We start from the raw sequence: 25,951 nt of genomic DNA, 5'->3' as shown, positions 1-25,951 counted from the left end.
TCATGGGCCATGTAGGATGAGGCTATCACCATCGATGACCCCTCCGCCGCCACGAACCTGGCAACTGCTAGATCCGGTGTGCTAAGATTGGGGAATAGAATTGCGTTATAGTTATTCTTTATAATAATACCTTCTCTCGGCCTACCTGTCGAGTTAGTATAAAAGAGTGTATATCCTTGTTGTGTTAGACTTAAAATTTGTCCGTCTCGAGTCCATGGCTCTTGAACGATGCCTATGTCAATGTTCCTCTCACTGAGAAGAACTGCAAGATTGGCTGAAGCATGCGTGCTGCGCTTCAGGTTAATCTGTACGACATTAGGCATCGGTGTTGGGTGTTACGTCTGGGGTCTTGTCGTCGATGACCAGGTCATCCAACAGCTTGTTGGTGTCATCGACCTCCTCGAGAACATCATCCGGCTCTGCCAGAAAGACCTTGATCTTGGCCTTCCGTAAACCGTACCGGATGGTGTAGTCGGCCTTCTCAAGCTGCGGCAGGCAGCGCTGGTTGATAAGGAAGAGGAACGGCTGGCTCGTCTTCATCTCCTTCTCTTCTTTAAGTATCGCCCAGTCCTCTGTGTGCACTTCTGGGTTCTGAGCCCTCAGCAGCGACAGCACCTTTCCTTGGTCAGTCTGCTCCTTTGGCAACCAAATGCGAGCCCGCGGCCTCCTTGGAATCTCTTTGGCGTGGACGAGCCTAATACTAAGGCCGTCCCATGCATCTCCAATCTTGGCTATGCATTCCGCCAGGAAGGTCCTTGAGAACGAGTCATCGCACTTGATCACCCGGTGCCCCCTGACCATGTCCGACGAGTCGAAGGAGGGGTCGGACCATCTGGCACGGCTGATAGCCTTTCTGCTATCATGTCGGCCACCTTGACCTCGATCTCCTCCCACTTCTCCGACAGCAGGCGTCCGTCGTCGTGCAGGTCGTCCACCAGTGCCATCGCGAGGCTGTCTCTGGCTACGTCGCTGACGCTTGCCTCGTGCGAGCGGTCCCTCTTTGTGTTGGTTTCAGTGGCCTCCGGGCGCGTCCTCATGTATTCTTCGAAGTCTGCGATCTCCGCAAGGCATCGAGTCTTGTCCTCCGCATCGCGCTGGTCAGTCTTGCCCTCTGCCTCATTCTTGGATATCTTGCCGAGAATAAAGCGACCCCGGCTGACCTTGGCCTTGCGCTGCTGATGCGTAACAGTGGCTGCCTTGCTGTTACGCGGCTGGGTTCCGCTGTTGTGTGGGTTGTAGTTCTTGGTGTCTAGTGGGGTGCTGGTCTTAGCAGCCCCTTCCGTTCCCATCGGAGCCGGAGCACCCTGGCTGGGTGTTCGCGGCCCTTCCTCGATGGTAGCGGAATCGGTTTGGGGTTTAACCTCCCCCGTGAGGTCCGAAGCTACGGTGTTAGGTTTAATTTTCAAAACATAATCGCCCGCGTTGCTCGACCAGGCAAGCGCGGCGGGCCTGAGGGTTGTTGGGGCTCTATGAAAAGGTCGACCGTGACTCCGCCCCAAAGCCACGGCAAGGCCACTTCCGACCCAGGGTTGCCCGGCCCTGGGAAGGCTCCGTTAAAACACAGCTGGATTTACCCCTCAGCTGCAAACCTGAAAGTCAGTGGGCACGGGTCGCTTGATACGCATGACTTGAGGGCACTTTAAAGACCTACCCAGGTACGCCCGACTACGATTCGTCAGCATCCATAGTCATAGCTAGGCTATGGACCTGCTTCCAACGGCCTCACGGGGAGAGTATAGTCGCACTACCATCGGTGCACACAGTTACGGCAGGGGACGAGTCCCCCGTTGGTCCCCCTGTGTACCCGACGGCTGACGACCAAGAGGTTCTATAAAACGCATATTTTTAAATATAACCCGAAGTAGCTATAAAAATCGTAGAATGCAGTTAGTTCATAAAATTCATTAGAGTTGCTTTAAATAAAGTTATATTTTTGGGAAACATCTGTAAGTTGGTTAATTTGATCAAAACGTCCGCCAAAATACGTGGAATTTAGAAACCGTCAAAAGTGTCGTCTGTGACACCGAGATTTGATATTCGGGGGAAATTCGGTTGGAATGGTTTTCTGTGACACCCCCGTATGAGTTTCGTGTCCGCTCGAGAACATTCCATCAAAGACGGCATAAGGGCTTCGGTCAAGGGAAAGCTAATGTCGCTAAAAATTGACGTGGCAACAAGGACAAAGCGGTTCTAGGTGTGAACATGCAAATGATTCACACAAACATTAACAAGACTGAGATAATAAAAACTTTGGAAATTCTTGACGATTACGGAATAATTCTGGATCAAATCTTCAAGTAAAAATTCCATTTATTTTGCATATGACTTTAATAAATTGTACACACACAGTGTTACATCTGATAACGGGAGAAACATGGTTAAAGCCGTTCAAATATTAAATGACGACACAAAGGAGACCCTTTTCGAGGATGACACTGGAGGGGAAAATTTAATGGGAAAGCTTAATGACCTGGACTTGGCGAACATTCATCTCGTACGATGTGCTGCGCACACACTTCAGCTGTGTGTCTATGACATTAATAAGCTAAACGAGATTAGCGACAAAATTAGCATCTGCCGCAAAATATGCAAAAAAGTGCACACTGAAACTCATAGGTAAGTAACGTCCAAATAAAAATATATTATTTGATATAGATGTATAAGATATATAAACTGCGTTTTAACAGAACACCAAAAATGGTTGGCAAAGCAAAATTTAAAAAAATTCCTTTTCGCCTGTTTGAGCTGAACCAAGTAAGACGGAGTGTTACACTAGTTTACAGCCAAACTGCTCCAAGGCAATTGATGGCAAATTCTGTTAGTGTTCGACCCCAAATCACGAAAATACCACTAATTTTTTTTCGATGGCACAGTTTTTTTTTTAAGATTTTTTAAAGTTCAAAATGTTAAATATCGGACTTTTTTCGAATTTCTTTCTATATCTCGGCAAATATCCACCCAATTGGGCCAGTTTTTGTTTCATTATAAAGTCAGTAGATCAGAGCTTAACTTTGCCATACAGATCAATATGATTGGATAAGTAATGGCAGCGCAGCAGCTCGACAAAGATGAAAAATGTGTTTTTTGGTCCTCTGTAGGTCGGCTGTATATATCGTAAAAACTCGAAATAAATCCGTTGAAAAATTATAATGGGTACAAACTTAAAGTTTACATCCCACCGGACAAAACAAGCCGAGTATGGCCCAAATTCAAAAAAAATTGGATTTATGGTGGATTTTTAAAGTTCGGATTTTTCAACTTTTTTCGGTTGACAAAGTTCAAATTTTAGTTTTATCCTAGACGGCGACATGTAAACAAAAATAAGTGGTGATGGCAGCCGGGTCAAAAAATAGCTAAATTTATTTAAAAGCTAGAAAATTATAAAAATGAATTTAATTTTTAAAAATTCCTTAAAAAATATAAAATTGCTTGCGTTATGACTGTGAGTATTTTTAATAAGTAATATCCATTTGAATAAATCATTCTTATGAAATAACCATACTTTCAAAAAAAGCATGCTTTTTTTAATAAGTACTGCAGTATCAAAAAACGAAAATAAGACTACGAATAAAAAAAGAGGATTGTGCTTGTGATTGTGTGTGATACTGAATAAAATTAAGGAATACAATTGCTTAAATGGTCCAGACACTTTTTGCAATGTGTGTGGTAAATTTATTATGAGCAATACATTTCGACCCTTTGACAGTGAGGTAGAAGGTCGATATTTCCTCTACTTTACCGAGGAGAATTTGCGAATATTGCCGCTTGACATTACTTAAATGGAGCGAAGGCAAACGGTATGTTTTTGTTTTCGATGCTTTTTTGAAAGGATATTACTTATTAAAAATACTCACAGTCATAACGCAAGCAATTTTATATTTTTTAAGGAATTTTTAAAAATTAAATTCATTTTTATAATTTTCTAGCTTTTAAATATCTGATTTAGCTATTTTTTGACCCGGCTGCCATCACCACTCATTTTTGTTTACATGTCGCCGCCTAGGATAAAACTAAAATTTGAACTTTGTCAACCGAAAAAAGTTGAAAAATCCGAACTTTAAAAATCCACCATAAATCCAATTTTTTATGAATTTGGGCCATACTCGGCTTGTTTTGTCCGGTGGGATGTAAACTTTAAGTTTGTACCCATTATAATTTTTCAACGGATTTATTTCGAGTTTTTACGACCAAAAAACACATTTTTCATCTTTGTCGAGCTGCTGCGCTGCCATTACTTATCCAATCATATTGATCTGTATGGCAAAGTTAAACTCTGATCTATTGACTTTATAATGAAACAAAAACTGGCCCAATTGGGTGGATATTTGCCGAGATATAGAAAGAAATTCGAAAAATGTCCGATATTTAACATTTTGAACTTTAAAAAATCTTTAAAAAAAAACTGTGCCATCGAAAAAAAATTAGTAGAATTTTCGTGATTTGGGGGTCGAACACTAACAGAATTTTCCATCAATTGCTTTGGAGCTCTCCAAGAATATTATTTTGTAAACTAGTGTTATTGAAGTATAGGTCCTGTGTCCATTATGTTTTAGATGCTTTTAGATGTGTGTTCTTAGTTTTAATAAGTAGAATTGTCCTCGTCACACACTAACACCTGTTTTTATTATTATTGTAAACAATAAATTACAACATAATTTGATTTATTATTAAAGGTTCCCTCCGCACAAACTGTTACATTGCAGACAATTGATGAAGCTAATCTGGATATGGACCCCTCTTCCTCATCCTCATCTGCATCAGAAGAAAAGTCACTTTTCTCTGCATTTTTGGATGACATGCAGACTATTCCAGAAGCAAAGAAAGAGCCAGTTTCCGAAAAAATAATCAAAATATATTTTGAAGTAGACAACTTCGACGAAATGTATCGCCGTCTATCGTTAAAAAGCGATATCTTTCGTTTTTATCAAGGACTGCAAATAAGTGTTATGAGTTTAAAAAAATTGATAGTCAAAATAGCGTCCAAAAAATAAGGGAAAAAAACCACTTACTTAGTATGGTTCGGCAAATGGGAAAACGTGATAAACCTTTTTTTTCAATTTTTATTTTATAAATTAAAAATAAGTCTTATTTTTCAATTTTTAAATTAAAAATTGAAAATAAGTCTTATTCTTTAATTTTTATTATAAAAATTGAAAATAAGTCTTATTTTCCAATTTTTTTAATAAAAATTGAAAATAAGTCTTATTCTCCAATTTTTATTATATAAATTAAAAATAAGTCTTATTCTCCAATTTTTATTATATAAATTGAAAATAAGTCTTATTCTCCAATTTTTATTATAAAAATTGAATGCAAATATCTTTTAAACCAATGCGAATATGGGCCAAAATCTAAAACAGGATTGATCTTCGAGTCAATACCTTTCATATGAGCTATGACATGACTATGTCCAAGGATATTTTAAGGACTTATAACGCCTTTTAATGTTTTATATATGTAACTTCTATGTTCGGTGGAAGTACATGACGTCAAAAAAAAACCATTTAGTACCAGAAAATCCAAATGATAAGAATAAATATCCCAGTCGAAATGCACCTGTCCATCTGTCTGATTTTGCATAAAGTAATTAAAAATGAAAGTCGCGAATTTTCCAATTATTTAAAAGTATGTTTAGTTAAGTTAAGTTATATATTATTATATTAAGTTATATATTAAGTTATATATTTATATATATATTTTTGTGTATCTTACATAACTTCAGATACCTAAATATGTATTCTATGTCGATTCTTAAAAAACCGCGAATTCTTAGGAACAAGAGGATTTATTTGTGTGGATCATACATAACTTAACTTAACTAAATATACTTTTAAATAATTGGAAAATTCGCTACTTTCATTTTTAATTACTTTATGCAAAATCAGACAGATGGACAGGTGCATTTCGACTGGGATATTTATTCTTAACATTTGGATTTTCTGGTACTAAATGGTTTTTTTTTTGACGTCATGTACTTCCACCGAACATAGAAGTTACATATATAAAACATTAAAAGGCGTTATAAGTCCTTAAAATATCCTTGGACATAGTCATGTCATAGCTCATATGAAAGGTATTGACTCGAAGATCAATCCTGTTTTAGATTTTGGCCCATATTCGCATTGGTTTAAAAGATATTTGCGTTCAATTTTTATAATAAAAATTGGAGAATAAGACTTATTTTCAATTTATATAATAAAAATTGGAGAATAAGACTTATTTTTAATTTATATAATAAAAATTGGAGAATAAGACTTATTTTCAATTTTTATTAAAAAAATTGGAAAATAAGACTTATTTTCAATTTTGGAAAAACAAAATTTTATTTAATAGAAAAAAAAACGGAATACAGATTTTACAATATTATCGAAATATTACCTATACATATGATTAACATGGATAATAAAAGTAGTTAAAATTATTTAAGGGGTAATAAAGTAAATTAACAAAATAGTGCTTAGTGTATGCTAATAATTAGAACTCATTAATTGGAGTTCGCTTACTTAGTTAGAACTAAATGTTATCAACACGCACTTATTATATAAATGCTTAATACTATTACAAATATAGGTTAATGAGAGGTACTTCATATTTTAAGTACAATTTAAAAGTATAAGTATTTAAGAGTACTTAATAATAAAATTTAAAAATAATATTATATTCCGTAGTACGGTTTTGCACTACTTATTAAGATAATATTCTTTAAGATAATCTATGAAAGTAAAGATTTGATTCCCGGAACTTATTATTTACGAGTAATTACAAACCTCATAATTCTCCCGAGAAATTGATTTTCTTCAATGACAGAATATACCTTGGTAAACGGAAGGGTAGATATAACAAACGCTTTCTGAGTGTTAGTGCAATGGCTAATCGGAGAAAAATCTAGGTTGTATAAATCCATATATTTTTGTTCGAATTCATTAACAGATATTGGAAGTGAACATTTCATTAAAACATATTCGGATCGACTATTAAAATCTGAATCCTTCTCATAAGTTTTAGCAATAACTTTCGTAGTTAACATTATGTATTTTTTTTGTATATGCACAAATATATATAAATAAGAAATAATATATAGAGAGTGGAACTTGGGTTCCGTAAAACTCACCCTCTAATATCTCCAGCGAAGAGAGCTCTCCTTACTGTTGTACAGGCTGTAAGCTTGAAGAAATGTTTATATATATATTTGTGCATGTCTAAACTCTTTTGAGGTACCAATATGTGGTTATACTTCACTTATTACACTAAGTTATACATATGGTTGAGATTAAGTTCGCACAACAAAAATAATAATATATAATTTCGCCGATCGAGCGTTTTTCATGGCACACGACTGTCGCGGATAGACGGCTCTTCACTCCACTCCGATTCCACTCCACTCCAATGGATTTATACTTTGGCGCCGTTGGCGGTTTACTATTTCATGCACTTATCTTCTCGGCACACTTATACTGCAAACTGATTATTGTGTTGTACTTTTCGCAATGCTCGGATGTTCATCGCGATTCGGATTAAATGGAGCACGGCAATAAAAACGAGAATATAGAACACTTCCGCGATTTGTTGATTGTGGTCTATTATTTGTATTTGGCAATTAGGATCTATGTCCTTGGAGTTCGTTCCTGCCATGGTTTTGTTAATGTTATGGTATAATTGTTTCTTTTTTCTTTTTGATTTCACCTTATTGCTGCGAAATGGTATTTAAGCCCAGAGCGCGTTCGATATCACTATTGTTCACTGTGTATTTCTTCCTCAAATTGCGCTTGTGCATTACATATGCATTCATAGCCACATTAAGGAGCAAAAGGACAGCAATAATGATCAGGGCGTTGTATAGTTTATCAATCTGTTCTGAGTAATCGACTACTTGGACATTGTTGACAACGTTAGCTGAGTCGTTGTCGGCCTTGGAGGTCTTTCCTCCCATATTGCATATGTTTTAGCCAGGACCAACTATATATTGCTTTGTTCCTGGATCCTTTAGTCCTTTTTGGTTCACGGTTCATTTTTAGCCCGATTCTTTTTCTGAGCCTCCCTTTTCAGGTGTGGCTCTTTATAAAGGTTTTCCGGGACTAAGATCGGAGAGAGGTGAATTCCATCGTTCCTATTAAAATTCCTGTTCCATTCAGAATCCCTTCTCATCAATGCACCCAGCTTGAACTCCCCCATGGTGAAGTTAGAGTGCAACGCCGGTGCATCCACCTGCAAAGTGTCCAATTTCCGTGTGTCACCGGTATTTAAGTGAGGCCACGCAAGTGCATCCACCTGTTCACCATAGGTGTCATCTTCTTGTTTTTGCATTCGGCGCGTGCTGACGGCCACGTGAAACTTTTCTGCATGCTAAGCGTCTTCCACGGCAATTATGTAACTTAGCAGGTGGGGTTAGATATTCTTACGTAATTGACAACAGTGGTTGACACGTGACCTTATTGTTTTTGCACATGCTGTCTGCATGATCAATTACATAATTAATTGTTGTCTTCATCGGATGATGCTGTCACACTTGGTAAATGTAACACAATACCTGCTACTCAAGTCTCTGTTGAAAGAGCATTTTCAGCTTTACATTTTATTCTTAGTGAACGACGGAGCTCATTGAATGCGGATAATTTAAATGCACTGTTCATTGTTAATCTTAATTCTAAATAAATGAATTAAAATTACAATTTTACAATTTTAGTTTGGCTTTTAGTTACCGTGCTCGGGCGATATCTTCCTTTCACTCGCACGTACTATCAGTGTAGGTAACAGTTTACTACCGACGGGACTACCTTGTAAAATTGAACTACAAATGCGCAAAAGACTTTTTGAATCGTCGTTCAGGAGCAATCGGTCTGTAAGCGAGCCGGGCAAAAAAAAACCGAAAAAACTGCTCGTCGGCTGAATGCGAGCAAAATTTCTGTACGAACAATTCAATCGGTTGCTCTCTGATTGTTTGCTCAAAGTCTCAGAGAAAAACAGTTATTTGGAGACCGCACGAATCGGTCAACAGTTATTTGCGAGCTTTGGTTCAATTCAATGATTGCAAAGACGGCAAGCCAAATGCTTGCCGTTTGCATGCGAAACGAAAAGGCGAGAGGTAGAAAACGAACTGAATTACGATCGGACGCAGCCGATGACTCGCTGCAGCAGCCGAAAACAACAACAAGGGACAGCTGTTATACGGCGCTCTTCTTCTCAGCTGTGTTGCGCGGTCTAGCTAAGCGCTTAGCTGGACAATTCCCATTAATTCAAAATGTTAAATTTCCCATTATTTCTCACTAATGCCGTTTCCTCACTGATGTACATACTGTAGTATTTTTTCGGTATTCAAAAAAATGCTATTTCCTGTCCGCACGGGACAGCATTTAGCCTTCGGCATTTATTATTTCGAAAACAGATGTGCTTTGCTTTTAAATTCAAAATATTGAATGCTAACAAAAATGATCTTATTTTTGTCATGCTGAAAATTCAGAAACAGCTAGAGAAAAAGCACAGGCACGGAAACACAAAGAAAAGCGTTGAAAGCTTTTCATGAGGAAGATATTTTTCCAAACCTGAAATATGGGCATTATTGAAAAATCAAATGTATTGACCATGGACAATAAAGATTTGAATGTTCTATTAAGCTTTTGTTTTTTGCATTATATATTGCATTATCTTTATTGTTTATTATTTAAGCTATGCATGCACATTAGATCATTTTTTGGGATCATTTTATTGTTGATTTTGCTATCCCTCGGTGGTCTTATCGATATGGTGGTTTGTTGCCTCTTACTTCCTGTGACAAACCTGAGCGGCAAAAGATTGGTCAGGCTTTGTTAACTGCAGTTATTCGTAATTTTTTTTCTGCAGAGAAATCATCTATAGTGGGCCTTGATTATTTCAAAAATTTTGCGATGGCCGTTGTGTCGATAGTCAAAAAATACTCAGATATTTGGTATTTTAGGCACGAGAATATCGAAATGTAGTAGCATTTATTGTCGAATGCTCTTTTCTCCCACCTCTAGAACCGCTTGAAAATATTTGGGAAAAATGTAACGTATACCAAAAAATGTCAAAATGCTACATTCAGCTTTGGTGTGGAAAGAGCATAATTTTCCAATCGTTTCTATGGCAGCTATATGTTATAGTAGTTCAATATTGATAAAATTAAAATCGAAGTTCGAAAATATTTAAAATAAGTCATATCCCAGAGTAGAAGAGAATACAATAAAAACCATCGAATCAATAATTTATTTGCTATTATATTTCCTTTAATTTTCCGATCGTTCCTATCGCATCTATATGATATAGTCGTCCGATTTTGATAAAATTTTATTTGAGAGATGGTATTTTCAAAAGATGTTCAAAAACAACCAAGATATAATTTATTTAAAGTTTTTTTCCAGATTATTCCTATGAGAGCTATATGATATAGTTGTCCGATCCTGCTCGTTCCGACTTATATACTACCTGCAAAAGGATGAAGATTTTTGGGAAAGTTTTAGCCCGATAGCTTTAAAACTGAGAGACGAATGTACAGACGGACATGGCTAGATCGACTCGTCTAGTGATGCTGATCAATAATATATATACTTTATAGGGTCGGAAACGTCTCCTTCACTCCGTTGCAAACTTCTGAAAAATAAAAATGGGTACCAACTGAAAGTTTACATCCTACAGAATAATACAAGCCGGGTATGGCTCAAATTCATGGAAAATTGGATTTATGGTGGATCGACACTGTCGCAGTGCGATGCAAAGATTTCATCTCTAATTATCATCCAATAAAAGCTGGAGTACCCCAAGGAAGTGTGCTTGTATATTACTTATACTGCAGACCTCCCGACATCCACTCTTACAACAACCTCAACCTTCGCCGATGATACTGCCATCCTAAGTCGGTCTAAATGTCCTCTTAGAGCAACGCAACACCTAGCAGATCACCTCGTGCTTCTAGAACAATGGCTAGCAGACTGGCGCATAAACGTTAACGAACAAAAATGTAAACATGTTACTTTTACCCTAAACAGGCAAACCTGCCCTTCACTATCCCTGAACAACATTATTATGCCACAAACAACTGAAGTAACATATCTAGGAGTCCACCTGGATAGACGACTCACTTGGCGTAAACATATCGAAGCTAAGAGAAATCATTTAAAATTTAAAGCCAGCAATCTACATTGGCTTATTAACGCCCGCTCGCCATTAAAATTAGAATACAAAATACTCTTGCATAATGCAGTCCTAAAACCAATTTCGACATATGGGTCCGAGCTATGGGGAAACGCATGTGCCAGCAACTTAGAAATAATCCAGAGAGCTCAATCAAAGATACTGAGAACTATAACAGGAGCGCCGTGGTATATACGGAATGAAAATATTCATAAAGATCTAAACATAGGCTTAGTTAAAGACGAACTCGACAAAGCGAAAACAAAGTATAATCTCAAGCTCCAGGCCCATCCTAATGACCTTGCGCGGTCTCTAATCTGGACCACAAGCTATACACGACTCCGGCGAAGAGACCTCCCCACCCAGCAGCAATAGTTAAGGCCGTTATTCCAAAAAAAACAAAAAAAATTATTAATTTGTAATTAATTAAAATATATAAACTAGATTAAGATTTGCAAACTTGTCGTTAGTCTCTAAGAAAGAAGATTCGATAAATAAAATACCGTTAAAAAAAAAAAAAAAATCCTTTAAAATATATAAAAATGCATGCGTTATGACTGAGAGTATTTTTAATAAGTAATATCGATTTGGATGGGTCCTGATTACATGAAAAATAGTCAAAGTTGGCTTAAATAACGGGGTCATGGAAAATAACGGTTTTTCTTAAATATCTTCTAATATATTAACTTAGTCAAAAAGCTAGGTAGGAGAAATGAAAGCTATTAAATAAATTAGGGTGTTCAATTGCGTTGTAAATTTTGTAAAGTGTAAAAGTGTAAATCAATTCCAACAACAATTTCTATACAAAATAGTTTTCAAAAGTAGGCCTTGAAAACTTTTCTATACAAAAAAGTTTTCAAGGCCTACTTTTGAAAACTATTTTGTATAGAAATTGTTGTTGGAATTGATTTACACTTTTACACTTTACAACGTTTGCAACGCAATTGAACACCCTAAATGAGTATTTTTTGTTTTATACATTTTTTCTGTAAAACTAATCAAATAAAAACACCTCTTAACGAGGTAAAAAACTAGTGACGACCGCACCTTCAACATACAAAAGTTCTGATATTAACATTTGTGACGAAAAATTATTACACTCGTCATTAAATAGACTTTCTAATCTAATAATGAATAATACACCTATCGACAGGTATTGCGAAAACTAACAGGATTGCATACCAAGACTTTAAGGGCCGGTTTCTCGAGTCCCTGTCAAAGTCCCTGATAGCTATCTGTTCGAAAAACTTAAATACCAGATAAACTGTTCGTAAAAGCAAATCCGCTTTCTCGACTACTTTAATTTATCTGAAGGAGAAACAATTACAGAGTGCTGTTAACGCACAGAATTGTGCTGTGAAGCGCAAAAAATGGCGTGCTTCGATTATTTCATCAGCTGTTTGGGTATATTTCAAGGGAAAAGTCAGCTGTGATTTCGTTTCTTCTTCATAGTTGGCTTTGGGAAATCAGCTGTCATTCTATCGAGCCGAAAACGCTTAACAGGGACTCCGAGTCCCTGTCAAAGTTAGCTCTCACATTGGTGCTCGAGAAAGCCAAAATGCCTTAGCAGGGACTTTATCTGCGCGAGAAATGTTAGCCGGCACTCGAGAAACCGGCCCTAAGAAAATCAATTGGCTTGGGAGAGAGAGCGGTGAAAGTGAAAAAGTGAAAATTTCGAAATTTGGAGCTGTTGGGGCCGGTGGGGATAAATGCCCCCTCGCAATGTTTTAGTTGTATTCCTTTTGAAAATACCCGTCGAATGAGGGGTCATTTCCGACAATCCGACACTCCGTTCAAAAGTTATAGCCAAAATAAGATTTTCTTCTTCTTCCCAAAATGAAAATTTAATTCTGTTTGTCAATTTGTCCACTTGTCCACTTGTCCACTTGTCCAAAATATGTTTTTTAAGTTCTGAAAATTTGATATGACGTTCATCACATCGATATAAAAAACTTTTGTTCTACCACTTTTGGAAAAACCCGCTAGTTTAGCGGGAAAACAGCTATAAATAGCTAAAATTCGGAAAGCCGTAACTTCTATCCTACTAAAGCTACAGACTTGTGCTGCATCTCGTTTGAAAGGTATTTTTAAATGCTATAAATGCCTTCTATATACAATTTGTGTAAATGTAATAGTTAAAAAGATATGAACAAAAGAAAATTTGTTTAAACTTTTTTTTTAGCTTTTTTTTAATTTTCTCAAAAACGGCTCTAACGATTTTCCTTACAACTTTAAACTGTATAGCCCTTGAGATTCCTTAAATTTTGGTATATATCATGTTTATGTAAAAAATCGCGTTTAAAAGTTATTCAGAAACGAAAATAGCCACTTTTGCCAGCTCAGAACAACTAACGCTCCCTGAGTATTGAATTTTGTGGGAGGGTATCCGAACTGTATTTTAGGGTCATGGAATCAGTAAATTTGCAGTTAAGAGTTCCATATAGGAATCTTTTGTTCTACGACTTTTGGAAAAAGCCGCTACTTTAGCGGGAAAAAGCTAAAAATAGCTAAATTTCGTTAGTTTGTAAGTTCTACACTACTAAAGGTACAGACATGTGCTATACCTCGATTAAAAGGTATTTTGAAATACTTCAACGCCTTTTTAACTTAATTTGTTTAAATACAATGGTTTACAAATTATAATTGACCAATTTAAATTTAAATGTATATACTAGCTCCTATGAGAGCAAATATAAACAAACAAAAACTTCTGATATCAAATAAAAACACCTCTTAATGAGGTAAAAAACTAGTGACGACCGCACCTTCAACATACAAAAGTTCTGATATCAACATTTGTGACGAAAAATTATTACACTCGTCATTAAATAGACTTTCTAATCTTTTCTCATTCGTCACGCTGCAATAGAAAATGCCTGTAAAGGGAAAAAGGCTGGAATAGTTTGCTAGGGCGGGCCGAATGAGAAAAGATTAGAAAGTCTATTTAATGACGAGTGTAATAATTTTTCGTCACAAATGTTAATATCAGAACTTTTGTATGTTGAAGGTGCGGTCGTCACTAGTTTTTTACCTCGTTAAGAGGTGTTTTTATTTGATTAGTTTTACAGAAAAAATGTATAAAACAAAAAATACTCATTTAGGGTGTTCAATTGCGTTGCAAACGTTGTAAAGTGTAAAAGTGTAAATCAATTCCAACAACAATTTCTATACAAAATAGTTTTCAAAAGTAGGCCTTGAAAACTTTTCTATACAAAAAAGTTTTCAAGGCCTACTTTTGAAAACTATTTTGTATAGAAATTGTTGTTGGAATTGATTTACACTTTTACACTTTACAACGTTTGCAACGCAATTGAACACCCTAAATGAGTATTTTTTGTTTTATACATTTTTTCTGTAAAACTAATCAAATAAAAACACCTCTTAACGAGGTAAAAAACTAGTGACGACCGCACCTTCAACATACAAAAGTTCTGATATTAACATTTGTGACGAAAAATTATTACACTCGTCATTAAATAGACTTTCTAATCTTTTCTCATTCGGCCCGCCCTAGCAAACTATTCCAGCCTTTTTCCCTTTACAGGCATTTTCTATTGCAGCGTGACGAATGAGAAAAGATTAGAAAGTCTATTTAATGACGAGTGTAATAATTTTTCGTCACAAATGTTGATATCAGAACTTTTGTATGTTGAAGGTGCGGTCGTCACTAGTTTTTTACCTCATTAAGAGGTGTTTTTATTTGATATCAGAAGTTTTTGTTTGTTTATATTTGCTCTCATAGGAGCTAGTATATACATTTAAATTTAAATTGGTCAATTATAATTTGTAAACCATTGTATTTAAACAAATTAAGTTAAAAAGGCGTTGAAGTATTTCAAAATACCTTTTAATCGAGGTATAGCACATGTCTGTACCTTTAGTAGTGTAGAACTTACAAACTAACGAAATTTAGCTATTTTTAGCTTTTTCCCGCTAAAGTAGCGGCTTTTTCCAAAAGTCGTAGAACAAAAGATTCCTATATGGAACTCTTAACTGCAAATTTACTGATTCCATGACCCTAAAATACAGTTCGGATACCCTCCCACAAAATTCAATACTCAGGGAGCGTTAGTTGTTCTGAGCTGGCAAAAGTGGCTATTTTCGTTTCTGAATAACTTTTAAACGCGATTTTTTACATAAACATGATATATACCAAAATTTAAGGAATCTCAAGGGCTATACAGTTTAAAGTTGTAAGGAAAATCGTTAGAGCCGTTTTTGAGAAAATTAAAAAAAAGCTAAAAAAAAAGTTTAAACAAATTTTCTTTTGTTCATATCTTTTTAACTATTACATTTACACAAATTGTATATAGAAGGCATTTATAGCATTTAAAAATACCTTTCAAACGAGATGCAGCACAAGTCTGTAGCTTTAGTAGGATAGAAGTTACGGCTTTCCGAATTTTAGCTATTTATAGCTGTTTTCCCGCTAAACTAGCGGGTTTTTCCAAAAGTGGTAGAACAAAAGTTTTTTATATCGATGTGATGAACGTCATATCAAATTTTCAGAACTTAAAAAACATATTTTGGACAAGTGGACAAGTGGACAAGTGGACAAATTGACAAACAGAATTAAATTTTCATTTTGGGAAGAAGAAGAAAATCTTATTTTGGCTATAACTTTTGAACGGAGTGTCGGATTGTCGGAAATGACCCCTCATTCGACGGGTATTTTCAAAAGGAATACAACTAAAACATTGCGAGGGGGCATTTATCCCCACCGGCCCCAACAGCTCCAAATTTCGAAATTTTCACTTTTTCACTTTCACCGCTCTCTCTCCCAAGCCAATTGATTTTCTTAGGGCCGGTTTCTCGAGTGCCGGCTAACATTTCTCGCGCAGATAAAGTCCCTGCTAAGGCATTTTGGCTTTCTCGAGCACCAATGTGAGAGCTAACTTTGACAGGGACTCGGAGTCCCTGTTAAGCGTTTTCGGCTCGATAGAATGACAGCTGATTTCCCAAAGCCAACTATGAAGAAGAAACGAAATCACAGCTGACTTTTCCCTTGAAATATACCCAAACAGCTGATGAAATAATCGAAGCACGCCATTTTTTGCGCTTCACAGCACAATTCTGTGCGTTAACAGCACTCTGTAATTGTTTCTCCTTCAGATAAATTAAAGTAGTCGAGAAAGCGGATTTGCTTTTACGAACAGTTTATCTGGTATTTAAGTTTTTCGAACAGATAGCTATCAGGGACTTTGACAGGGACTCGAGAAACCGGCCCTTAAAGTCTTGGTATGCAATCCTGTTAGTTTTCGCAATACCTGTCGATAGGTGTATTATTCATTATGATCGGACCATCACAGTAGATTTTCATTTCTTCGTGTATATATAGTAGTCGCCTTCGCACACTCTCCTGGTGCGCTTCGTCACTACATGGACTGCCGTCCATAGTGATAGTTTTCGTTAAAAACGCTTAATTAAAATATTTTTTCACAATGTTTGAAAATAAAAAACCGTTGCACAGTGGCGCCTTTTGACTTTTTTTTGGTAATAAATCATAACTTTTGAACCAGTGAAGATAATTGAATGATGTAAACGGCAAATGATAGATAATTGATCCACCTTTCAAATTATTGCTTGAGACAGGGAGTGGGCGTGGCAGAGGCGTACTTACAAATCGGCAAAGTCAGAATTTAAAAACAAATCCATTTTTTTCCGACAAAAAAAAACTTTTTTTAAAAAGTTTTTGTTTTTTTTAGTTTCTTTTTTTATGTTGTCATTTTAAAAAAAATATAAAAAAAAAAAAAATTGGAGGTTAAAAAAATTTTTTTTTTTTTAATGTTGTTTTGTTTAGTTTATTTTTTTGTTTTAATTTTTAAAAACTAAAAAAAAAAAAAAATTTAAGTTTTTTTTAAAAATAAAAATTTTTATATTTCATGTTTTTTGAAATAATGGTCACAATTTGGTAAACCTGGTAATTCCAATAGACTTAAGATTTCTGGACTATAATTACTAGATTCTAACTCTGTGACAAGGTTGTGATTCCATGACCCTGGAATACAGTTTGGATTCGCACATACTAAATTCAATGCTTAGGCAGCGTAAGTTGTTTTGAGCTGGCAAAAGTTGCTATTTTCGATTCTGAATAACTTTTAAACGTGTTTTTTTACAGTAACATGATACATACCAAAATTTATGGAATCTCAAGGGCTATACAGTTTGAAGTTTTAACGGAAATCGTTAGAGCCGTTTTTGAGAAAAATAACAGAAACTAAAAAAAAGTTTTAAGAAAATGTGTTTTGTGCATATCTTTTTAAATATTACAGTTACACAAATTACATATAGGAGGCGCTTAAAGCATTTTAAAATACCTTTTAAACAAGAAATAGCACAAGTCTGTAGCTTCACTAGTTTAGAAGTTAAGGCCTTCAGTATTTTAGCTATTTATAGCTGTTTTTCCGCTAAACTAGCGGGTTTTTCCAAAACTGGTAGAACTAAAGTTTCTTATATCGAGCTGTTGAACATCATATCAAATTTTCATGACTTTAAAACAGTGGTGGCCAGCAGAAGCAGCACACATACAATAAAAGAATGCATTGCTTTTGTGTGAGTGCGAGCATGCCCCAGTCGGAAGTGGAACGCATCCAGAAGGGATGATGGATAGCATCCAAAGCACCGATGCATGCGTGCCCGACCGATGAACTTCTCGCTTCCTTTTTACAGCAAAGCGGGACAAAATGGGTGCTATCCGATGAAGCGCTCCTGGAGCGCTCCCTTTTCACGCATCGGCCATGGGTTTCAACTTCGGGAAACGTTCGGGATTGGTTTCCATTTTTCCCTTCCAAAAGATGCGATCCAGAACGCATCTTTTGCAATGCTTCTGAATGCGTTCCAAAAGATGCGTTCTGGATCGCATCTTTTGGATTGCTTTTGGATGCTTTAAAATGCGGCTTTCACAAGTGAAAAAAATAAGTTTTTTTTCAAATTTTATATTTTTTTCTTTGATTTTCTTTTTAAACATATTAAAATTAAATTAAGCCTACTTCTTCCCCATCATCCTCAATGGTCCGATCCTTTATCTGCACTGGTCGTCGCCTTTCTTCGTGTAGTCTCTTTATACCCTTCCCTCTTCTAAGATTCTGCAAAATAGAGAGTTTTAAAATTTTGTTAGACGAAATTACCAAATTAACAGCAACAATCTTTAATACTTACCGTACAGAGCTTCGTTCAACGCAGCAAATGTGGAGAACCCTTCCTTTTGCCTACAATTGAAACCAAAACGGCACTTTTGTTACACAAAAACTAAAATTAAATTTAATACTTACAGTTGTTGATGTTGTTGTTCTTCCGTTATCAAAAATCCGTCCATGAGGTCATGCAAAGAATAAAAACAATAATTGGTTAGTACAATGTTGTGAAAAATTCTCACTCGGCACACTGCAGGTACAGTGAACCCCACGCATAATCGGACACCCGTTTTTTCATTAGTAATATAAAAAATAATTTAAGCTTTTCACTGACAGCTCTTAATATTTTAACAAAAACAAAAAACCTCCATATTTAAAACACAACTTATAATTGATTTTTATTGATTTTTTACACGTGTGTTTTAAATATGGAGGCTATTCATAGATAACACAAAAATTTAAAGAAGAGCCAAAAAATTGTATTTCACTTTTTTTGTATGATTTTAGAGCAGTTTTATGATAGAACAAAAATGGGTGTCCGACTATGCGTGGGGTTCACTGTATGTACAAACACTGTGCATAGGTAAAAACCTTAAACAACGCGATGCAGTGGCCGAATAAGAATTATTTTAAAAGCACGCTGTTTATTAAACACACACCCAATTATTTTTGTTTGGTTAAAAAAATTAAGTACACTTTTATTTGGTTATGGCTATTTTACCTCGTTAAGAGGTATTATTTTTTATTTAATATTTCCACTTATCACCGCACTATACTTACTTGGCACAAAAAAGCACAAATGATTGTTTTTCAAGAACTATAAACAAATAAAACGATTAAAATTGGTTTAACCGAAAAATCAATCACACTTAACTGGTCAAATTCCAAAAAGCAAGTGACAAGAAATGCATAAGAAACGAAAAAACCGCGCGCGTTCTTGCTATGTCTCTTTTGTTCTTCTCATTTGTTTTTTTCAAAAGTTACCGTTTCAAAGATTATTATTTCATATTTTCCTTTCCAATGGATGCACTCCGGATGCATTCCGATGGATGCTATAATTGCACCGATTGAAAAAACAAAACGAACGATCGGCAAGCGTTCGAGTTTCGGCAAGGGCTCGGCTGCGACGTACGAGAAGCTACGATTGCACGGATCGCTCCCATTTTGCCTTCCAAAAGAACCTATAGGGGAGTGATGACTTGGGTTGCATCTAGAAAGCATTCTGGATGCTGTCCAACATTGTATCGCATTTTTACTGTGGACAAAGATGCGAGCCGGATGCATTCCGAAAACCGACCACTCCAAAACTTCCGACTGGGTGCACGAATTTGCCTGTGTGCGTGACGTTTTTCAGCTTGACAGTGTACATGTGCGCCGAAAGGCTGCAGCGCGCTGGCAGAGCAGCGGCAGAGAAATTGCCTATCCCGTGGGCCCTGCGCGCTGCCTCTGCTGGCCACCACTGCTTTAAAACCATGTTTTGGACAAATCTTTCACAAGGTTGCGCGATATGCAATTTCTTGGACCATGACTTTTTTCCCTTTTTTGGCTCTTAAAACCGCGGACGCAGGCGGACGCAGCTACAACTTTCGTAATATCAAGAAGAAAGTCCAAATAACGTTTTACGGAAGTATAAAAAAAATAGTATTAAATGTTTTTTTTTTATTTTCCATCAAAGTTGAAAAATATGGAAAAAATGGACGTTTTCCAAATAACGCATAACTAAGAGATGCGGATGGCAAACTGCAATATGTTTTACTTTTTTTTACTCTTAACTAACACACCAAACTGTGGAAAAAAGAAGCAAAGCGATTCGATGCCTAGTTTTTAAGAAAAACCCCCCGGAAGTGCGAAAAATTACCTAAAAACGGTGTGTTTTTTTAAGTGAAAAATTGTTCAACTTTGAAAGGGCATATCTTTTACAAAAAATTTTTGATTTGAAAAAAGGTTACATATTAGTAATAGTGTGCGTTGGAGCACACTTGCGTCATTTTGCACGATATATCTTGAATATTTACATCTAATACCTTATCACTATGGACGGCAGTCCATGTAGTGACGAAGCGCACCAGGAGAGTGTGCGAAGGCGACTACTATATATACACGAAGAAATGAAAATCTACTGTGATGGTCCGATCATAATGAATAATAAACCTTTCGAAAGGTATTGCGAAAACTAACAGGATTGCATACCAAGACTTTAAGAAAATCAATTGGCTTGGGAGAGAGGGCGGTGAAAGTAAAAAAGTGAAAATTTCGACATTTGGACCTGTTGGGGCCGGTGGGGATAAATGCCCCCTCGCAATGTTTTAGTTCTATTCCTTTTGAAAATACCCGTCGAATGAGGGGTCATTTGTCAAAATCCGACTCTCCGTTCAAAAGTTATAGCCAAAATAAGATTTTCTTCTTCTTCCCAAAATGAAAATTTAATTCTGTTTGTCAGTTTGTCCACTTGTCCACTTGTCCAAAATATGTTTTTTAAGTTCTGAAAATTTGATATGACGTTCATCACATCGATATAAAAAACTTTTGTTCTACCACTTTTGGAAAAACCCGCTAGTTTAGCGGGAAAACAGCTATAAATAGCTAAAATTCGGAAAGCCGTAACTTCTATACTACTAAAGCTACAGACTTGTGCTGCATCTCGTTTGAAAGGTATTTTTAAATGTTATAAACGCCTTCTATGCAATTTGTGTAAATGTAATAGTTAAAAAGATATGAACAAAAGAAAATTTGTTTAAACTTTTTTTTTAGCTTTTTTTTAATTTTCTCAAAAACGGCTCTAACGATTTTCCTTATAACTTTAAACTGTATAGCCCTTGAGATTCCTTAAATTTTGGTATATATCATGTTTATGTACAAAATCGCGTTTAAAAGTTATTCAGAAACGAAAATAGCCACTTTTGCCAGCTCAGAACAACTAACGCTCCCTGAGTATTGAATTTTGTGGCAGGGTATCCGAACTGTATTTTAGGGTCATGGAATCAGTAAATTTGCACTTAAGAGTTCCTTATAGGAATCTTTTGTTCTACGACTTTTGGAAAAAGCCGCTACTTTAGCGGGAAAAAGCTAAAAATAGCTAAATTTCGTTAGTTTGTAAGTTCTACACTACTAAAGGTACAGACATGTGCTATACTTCGTTTAAAAGGTATTTTGAAATACTTCAACGCCTTTTTAACTTAATTTGTTAAAATACAATAGTTTAAAAATTATGATTGACCAATTTAAATTTAAATGTATATATTAGCTCCTATGAGAGCAAATGTAAACATACAAAAACTTCTGATATCAAATATTTGAATAAACTCTTCGCAAATCCTTTTGGACAGATAACTGGTATTGCCGACGCCTTTATTTCCGAGTTTCAAAATATGCTCTTCCAGAAATGGGTCGAATTCAGCTATCAATTCTAAAAGCATCAAATATTTTCCGTTGTGAAGAGAACCAAACTTTTCATCGTGCCCTCTAAAAGGCAATCCACGTAAAGCTAAACTCATAACGACAGCGACGACTCGTTTCAAAACATTTTTCTAGTAAACTACTTCTTTTTCATATTCAGCAATCACAGTTTTGTCGATGCGACCTAAAGCACTTTCTTTATCTTTAAAAGTTTTCAAACAAGTTTGATGCTTTTCAGAATTTTCATGTTGACTCATTCTTATTCTAGCATTTTTCCAATCGCTGAATCCATCTTTCTTAGAAAAAGCAGATTCACCGCCAAAAAGAAGGCATGGAGCACAATATACCGATCCTTTGCTTACAGAATATACTAGCCAGACACGGGTAGTTTTTTCGCCATTTAAAAGTTTTCTTTCGAACATGGATGAATTAAAAGACCGCGTATCTCTTTTTGACTGCAAAAAATCCAGATGTTCATTTCTCTTATAATTATACTTAGCGATATGATCACGTAATTCGTCATTTACGAGCCATTCCGCAGGGTCATCGCTGAATAAAAATATTGACTTTTTATGAACGTCGAATGCTATTCCTTCCGTAGATTCTGAAAGTACTGAAAAGTAGAAGTACCACCTTGAAAGAATTATGATGAGTAAAATTAAAAAATAATAAATTATAGGGAACAAAAAATCATGAAATTCAAAATAAGGTACCTGCAAAGTCTGGTGTTTCCTCAGAAATTTGGCTTGTTTCAGGAACGGACGAACTTCCCGCATCACTTTGATTTACGCGAAGGGTGAAATACGAGGAGATCTTTTTGGTTTTTGCTATAACCTCGTTATCTTCAACTTATCTTTTTGCGGCTTGCTTGCGATATTCGGCACCGTTTAATCGAATTCGCCCGTCACTCATTTTTGTTAAAAGTTAAAAAATGCATGCAATGCCATTTTAAGAAATTTTTACGATTGTCAACAATGTGATTGCGAGATATTTCACAATCGTGTATAAGTGTGACCAACCTATCGATATATAAGTATTTGAATTTTAACTGCGCATTTGTGAGAAAACTTTTGGATTCGCCTTTAAGAAAAAAATGTTTGTGTCCATTTAAATGCATTTTATGTAGTGTTAACAGTCGAAAATTTGCCGCCTCTGAAAATTTGCCGCCTCTGAAAATTTGCCGCCTCTGAAAATTTGCCGCCCTAGGCAGCTGCCTATATTGCCTATATGGAAAGTCCACCACTGAAGGTACGTCTTCCTGATTAAGAAAATGGCTCTTAAAATTTTTTTGTGGAGCCGATTTTTTTTAAGTTAAAACACGTTTTTGACATTTTTTAATTTTTTAACCCGAGTTGTGGTAAACCGATTTCAACCATAAAAGACGCATTTTACAGGTAATAGAATGCCCTCCAACTTTCTTATACACTGCATTGAGTTTCATTCATTAGTAGAAGCTAGAAGTTACACTTCGTCAAAGTTCAAAAAGTTAGAATAAATGCAAGAAAGCTGGCATAAATGGCTTCGTTAAAAATACACGCCTAAGAACCGAAATCATTTTTATAACTTCTACTGAGTCTAATGATTCCACTTATGCAGGGCTCTCATATATATTTTTTAACAACAAAGAAATATCATTGGTATAATTCCATATTTATTAGGCAATAGGTGTTGACTGAACATTTTTAAAAAATATATAATAACTATTATTTAAGGTCCTTGGTTTACTCGTCGTGAGCTAGGTATTAAGTGCTCCCGTTTGTAAGTTGCTTTCTTCCGTATACCCGCTTGATGGATGTCAACGAAATTATTTGAAGTATCTGCTTTCGTTGTTTTTTCAATTTGAACAACATTTGCACTTAACGGTGTAACGTCTGAAATATTGGTTGGTAATCTGGGCGCAGATATTTTTTGACATGATGTTTTATTTTCTAGGTTTATAAAACAAGTAGAAAGTAAATAAACGTTTAGTAATAAATTGAAAGATGTATTAACCTTTATTTTCTATAGATTCTTTATGGTTTTTAAGAGACTTTTCCGGGACAGATATTTTCAGACTAGCGGTGAAAATTTCGGAGCTTTCTTCCTGACCTCTTTTGGTGTCATTTGAGTTACATTGAGACGTTGCTTTTAAATCCTTTGTTTTATTTTGTCGTTTTTCTAAGCCATTTAATTGATTAATATGGTCATGCCTAAAATAAATCGTGTCAATAGTTAATGTAATTATCATAAAAACATTTTAAAAATTTACAAACCATTTTTCTTGGATCGGAGGCTCAAAGACGCCATCAGACAAACTTTTTGGTTGCTCGTCTAATTGTTGTAGGTTCCTTATTGAAACAAAAAATAGGTTAAAAATTGTTTATAACAAGTCGAAAAGGTTTTAAAATAATTAAGTGATCAAAGCTCAAGTCGCACACAGAATTTTAATAAATAATTTTTGAAAAAATTGAATTTTTAGATGTCTTAATTTTGATGAGTGGGAAATATTTTAGTTAGCGAAGGAGTAATTAGGCCGCTGAAATAATATTTGTATAGTTATTATTTGTTAATACCACCTTAAAAGTCGCAAAATGTTTGAAAATTCAACCAAAAAGCATCGTATTAATTTGAATTATTGATCTAATATCAAAGTAGCTCTAATGAATGAGCCACATTTAACTTTTTATTGGGTCTTCCCACAGAGATTCATCCATCATCCGTGGAACGGTTGGTCCGTAAGGTTTTGCCGTTCCGAAAATGTCCCAGTAAGTCCGTTAATTAGGCGATGTTTTTTCGGTGCAACTTTAAATTCTTCCTCTTGACTGTGAAAAATGAAACGATGACTACGGGAAGAAATCGAATCGATGGCGGAAAAAAATTTAAAAAAGCGAAAGCTCATTGTTTTCTGGCGGAAAAGCGTTTGCAATGTTTGCAGTAGAGTCTTCTGCATTTCGTCAGAAATAACTAATATTAATTAAAAGTGTACTATGCAGTCCTATAAAGTTCCAAAGTTGCTGTATATTATAAAAACAGCACTAATCTGGTTTTGTTTAAAAATGTTTCATATTAATATTGGCTAGTCACAGGCGTGGAAAAAGCGGAGCGTGGTGTACTGGAGGTTAGGCTCTCAGATATGTTTTAAAATATTATCTTATGCTTTATTGTATTATTTTACAATAAGGTCAGGAGAACGCAATTTTATTTTGACTATTTGAAATCCCCTTCGTTAATGTTGAGTTGAGCAACTGCTCTTCAAGTCAGCTGTTATTGGTAGATGGATGTGCTCTGTGGGAACACGAGTTTCACATTCGTCAAAAATCCTAACCGTTTCATACGGATGGACTCTGTGGGAAAAGGCTATAAGATTCATGCAAAGCCTTACTAGCCGTTAGTACGGCCTATAGCCTAGTGGCGCCTATGCACTATGGGGCATTTGACCTGTTTCTTGGCATAAATGTGTTTGTTACAAGTATTCGAAACATGATTGGAACCGTATTAAGAATAGATCAAAATGAAATGTTACATACCGCTAATGTTAAGTTAACAGTCCAATGTTAAAGTAACAGCTGTTAAAGTCAGCCGCAGCAAGTGAACATAACGTGTTTACATTTGCAATTTTTACGCCAGTACTAAAAAGGGTCAAATTAACCGTTTATTTGTCTTCCTCTTGCTCGGTAAGATGGAATGTCAAATAAATTGAATGCAATTGTCTTCGCTATAACATAATATTTGATTTGAAAACATTTCGCGTCTTCTTTTTATGATAAATATATTTTTATTCGATATAACCAGTATTTGGTATACAAAAAAGTGGGACTTTACAGGAAAAGAAAAACATTCTTTTTTGTTAGCTTAAAAGAAAATTTTTTTTATTGTGTACTGTGTATAATTAATAATATAAAAGAATGTATTTTAATAATTTAAACCATTTTCCAAAAGAAAAGTCAAAAAATTTGCTTTGTTTTAAAATGATGAATTAAGGCCAAAAAATCAGGTCAAACGTCCCATAGAGCTATGTAAAATCATATAGGCTGTGAAAAAATGCTCTAATGAATGAGCCGAGCAATTTCGTGGAATAACCGCATTATTAATTGCTTATTAAATCTGACATATGTCTGTTTTGCTTGCACCTGCGTCAAATCGTATAGGCTGAGAAAAAATTTCTATAATGAGGCTGACAGACGGGCAGGCGGACATGTCTGGATCAACTCGGCTAGTGATCCTGATCCTTGAGACTCACCACATAGAACATAGGGGTTCCTACGCAGCAAATAATGGATTTCAAGCAGTGCAGGCAGTCA

The 25,951-nt window shown here is 35.6% G+C and overlaps 2 protein-coding genes and 1 long non-coding RNA gene across 9 annotated transcripts in view; all 3 read right to left on the bottom strand.

The window, feature by feature from the left end:
* On the bottom strand, positions 1–1,682 carry LOC123003301 (uncharacterized). Its single transcript, XM_070218017.1, has 4 exons — positions 1,652–1,682; positions 895–1,381; positions 340–832; positions 1–81 (listed from the first exon to the last, which is right to left on the bottom strand). Exons 1-4 carry the CDS (start codon positions 1,680–1,682, stop codon positions 1–3), a joined length of 1,092 nt encoding a protein of 363 aa, XP_070074118.1.
* Positions 1,683–18,125: 16,443 nt separating this feature from the next.
* LOC138913721 (uncharacterized) lies at positions 18,126–18,507 on the bottom strand. Its single transcript, XR_011419536.1, has 3 exons — positions 18,414–18,507; positions 18,301–18,350; positions 18,126–18,227 (listed from the first exon to the last, which is right to left on the bottom strand). It is a non-coding gene; the product is annotated as an uncharacterized lncRNA (long non-coding RNA).
* Positions 18,508–23,305: 4,798 nt separating this feature from the next.
* The window catches only part of RhoGAP102A (Rho GTPase activating protein at 102A), a 74,112-nt gene continuing 71,466 nt past the window's right edge, over positions 23,306–25,951 (bottom strand). For 5 of the 7 annotated variants that reach the window (XM_044395394.2, XM_070218116.1, XM_070218114.1 and 2 more), the window contains 3 exons: positions 23,924–23,998; positions 23,664–23,860; positions 23,306–23,599 (listed from right to left, as the gene is read on the bottom strand). In XM_044395394.2, coding sequence (XP_044251329.1) covers positions 23,379–23,599; positions 23,664–23,860; positions 23,924–23,998 — 493 coding nt within the window. In that variant the 3' untranslated portion in view covers positions 23,306–23,378. The other 2 variants (XM_070218117.1, XM_070218118.1) reach the window with 1 other exon arrangement.

The sequence above is a fragment of the Drosophila takahashii genome, chromosome 4 (assembly GCF_030179915.1).
Source record: "Drosophila takahashii strain IR98-3 E-12201 chromosome 4, DtakHiC1v2, whole genome shotgun sequence".
NCBI lineage: Eukaryota > Metazoa > Arthropoda > Insecta > Diptera > Drosophilidae > Drosophila > Drosophila takahashii.
This window is presented reverse-complemented; position numbering and strand designations above follow the sequence as displayed.

Coding starts and splice junctions, on each gene's coding strand:
- LOC123003301 (XM_070218017.1), bottom strand. CDS start 1,682: ATGCTGACGAATCGTAGTCGGGCGTACCTGG. Junction 1,382..1,651: donor TCGTAGTCGGGCGTACCTGG/GTAGGTCTTTAA, acceptor CTAACACCGTAG/CTTCGGACCTCACGGGGGAG. Junction 82..339: donor TCGACGACAAGACCCCAGAC/GTAACACCCAAC, acceptor CCCCAATCTTAG/CACACCGGATCTAGCAGTTG.